General features: G+C 41.6%; 1 protein-coding gene and 1 non-coding gene across 2 annotated transcripts; both read right to left on the minus strand.

Moving 5' to 3' along the window:
• Positions 1-85: 85 nt before the first annotated feature.
• Positions 86-940, minus strand: LOC108281941 (spindle and kinetochore-associated protein 1-like). The gene has a single exon (XM_037728230.1). The coding sequence runs from the start codon at positions 866-868 to the stop codon at positions 86-88; it is 783 nt and encodes a 260-aa protein (XP_037584158.1). The 5' UTR covers positions 869-940.
• Positions 941-1,934: 994 nt separating this feature from the next.
• LOC119467147 lies at positions 1,935-2,041 on the minus strand. The gene has a single exon (XR_005195679.1). It is a non-coding gene; the product is annotated as a U6 spliceosomal RNA (small nuclear RNA).
• Between the last annotated feature and the right edge of the window lie 481 nt (positions 2,042-2,522).

Raw genomic sequence — 2,522 nt, forward strand, 5'->3', positions numbered from 1 at the left:
AAACAAAAAAACAAAACAAAAAAGCTAAAGAAATTATATATATGAAAATTACAGAAATGGCCTCTATACCCTACTCTTGGTCCATTCAAAAGCTCACAAGGACTCCGGTTATAACATAAGGAGTAAGTCCTCCCCCTCCAACCTCTGATAGCCTCTGGCAGTGTCGTAAAATACTCAGTATCACAAGAAACTTCCTGTCAACTTTCAAAGTCATGAACTCCTTTATGTCAGCTTCCATTATAAAATAACGACCTTTGGTATCCTTCGTTTCTTCATTAATAAATCTGTGATAGAGATTTCTGGCCACAAAATTCATAGACTTTTTTCGTTGATATAGGATTTTATATTTACTAATAACTGCCTTGTTGATTTCTTTAATAGAGTCATTAATTTGACCATAGGTCAAGCGAGATTTCATGTACGAAGGAACACCATTGAACTCGTCAGAAGTTATAAATGGCAATTCCTTAATACTTCTTTGTTCTTTGGGGAACTTCTTTATGGGTCCAGGTTCCACAGCTTTGTTTGGTTCTTCAGAATCAAGATCTGATCCCTTAACCCATCTCTGGGTGACTCTTACTTGTGGCAAATGGGAAGGAATGTTTTCTTTAAGATGTTCTATGTCTTTGTAATCTTCAAGAGATTCACAGAGTTCCTTGAGTGAATTGTTGGTTTGTTCTTGTTGCTGAATTTCCAATTCCAATTTATTTAGAAGTTCATTTGCTACAGTGATCTCATCTCCTATTTTATTTAATACAGTCTTCAAGGTAGGTTCCTGGCCACAGTTTCTTAATGACAAGGTTTTCTTAATATTGCCAGTCTTTTCATTAACATGAGAGCATAATAATTCCAGATCTGAGGAGGCCATCCTTTAAGCATCTCGAGTCAGTCCAGGAGCAAAAGGCTACTCGCCGCTGGGTCTCCAGGCTTGGACAACTGCAGTCTCCACTGGAGGACCGGGATGGGGAGAGACAGCTCCAGGAGCAAAATTCAAACCACACAGCAGCATGGCATTTTTCTTTTTTTTTTTTTTTTTTTTTTTTTTTAACAAGTTTTTTTTTTTTTTTTTTTTTTTTTTTTTAGAAACAGAGTCTAGCTTTGTCTCCCAGACTATGCAGTGGTGCAAACATAGCTCACTGCAGCCTCAAACTCCTGGGTTGGAGCACTCTTCCCACCTCAGCCTCCTGAGTAGCCAGGAAAGGTATTCATTTCTGAGCTTGGAAAATGTTTGAGCAAGGTCCAGTTTCCCCAGCCTCTCATATCCTAGCAAAACTTCTCATCCGGCCTCACACAGTGAACAGGGTGAACGCCCTCCTTACGAGTGCTACGCAGGGGTTTCAGGAAAACACTGCCTGCACCTGGGCCTTGTCTTCACTCCGCATCCCAGCCTAGGAGGTGCTGGCCACCCTTGTCCTGTTCCCAGAACCAGGAGCAGCTCCCCCTCCCCTTTCCTCTCTTCTCCCTGTGCCTGACCAACCCTTCCTTCCTACCGAAGGACAGACTTTGGAAGCTGGAAAGTCACGTGACCATAGACTACAGTGCCTGCCACCCTTCTATACGCCTTCTAAAGTCCACTCTGAAGTTTGTTGTTTTGTTTTTGTTTGTATTGCTTTTTTGTTGTTGTTTTCTTTTTATAATATATCTAAATAGTTGGAGATCAAACCTTGTCAATAATCGGCTCAGCCAGCCCTAGAGGACAGGGGATAAAACTCTTCTCTTTGTGACTTAAATTCAGATTTTCCTGCATGTTGTATACTTTCAAAGTACCATGAACGCAGGCAGCGGTGATGCTCCAGTTTGTCTCTTGAGTTTTACTTTACCACGTTACCACCAAAGCATCTATCAAACTACAGTTACTTAGAGGGATCACAAGAGATAGGTTTGTTTTTTTTTTAATGTTTTATTTATTTTTAAAAAAGTGTTATTATTACAAAAAAAATATGGAACACTTCATGAATTTTCGTGTCATCTTTGCACAGGGGCTGTGCTAATCTTCGCTGTATCGTTCCAATTTTAGTATATGTGCTGCCGAAGCAAGCACAACAGATAGGTTTTGAAGTGGAAAAAAAAAAACCACAACATAGGAATCCCAAGGACATCAGAAAGAGGTTCCGCATATATTATCTCTGGGCTCTGCCTTCCCAGGCAGCGAAAGCACCACTCAAACTAGGCTGTTCAGAAAACTAGAAGTGTACGACTTTAAATCCCCTTGTCTTCTTTTATGGACCAACCATAAACCCAACAACCTGTAGTATCAACAACAAAAAAGTAATTGCTTGAGCTTCTCATTGCCTCGAGACCTAAGTATTGGCCTGGCATGGTGGCTCATGCCTGCCATCTCAGCACTTTGAGAGGCCGAGGTGGGAGGATCGCTTGAGGCCAGGGTTTGAGACCAGCCATGGAAACGTGCATGATGAGACGCCATCTCTACCAAAATCATTAAAAAATTAACTGGGCATGGTGGCGTGTGCCTGTAGTCCCAGCTACTTGAGAGGCCAAGGTGGGTGGATTGCATGAGCCCA

The sequence above is a fragment of the Cebus imitator genome, unplaced genomic scaffold, assembly GCF_001604975.1.
Source record: "Cebus imitator isolate Cc_AM_T3 unplaced genomic scaffold, Cebus_imitator-1.0 Scaffold12, whole genome shotgun sequence".
Lineage (NCBI taxonomy): Eukaryota > Metazoa > Chordata > Mammalia > Primates > Cebidae > Cebus > Cebus imitator.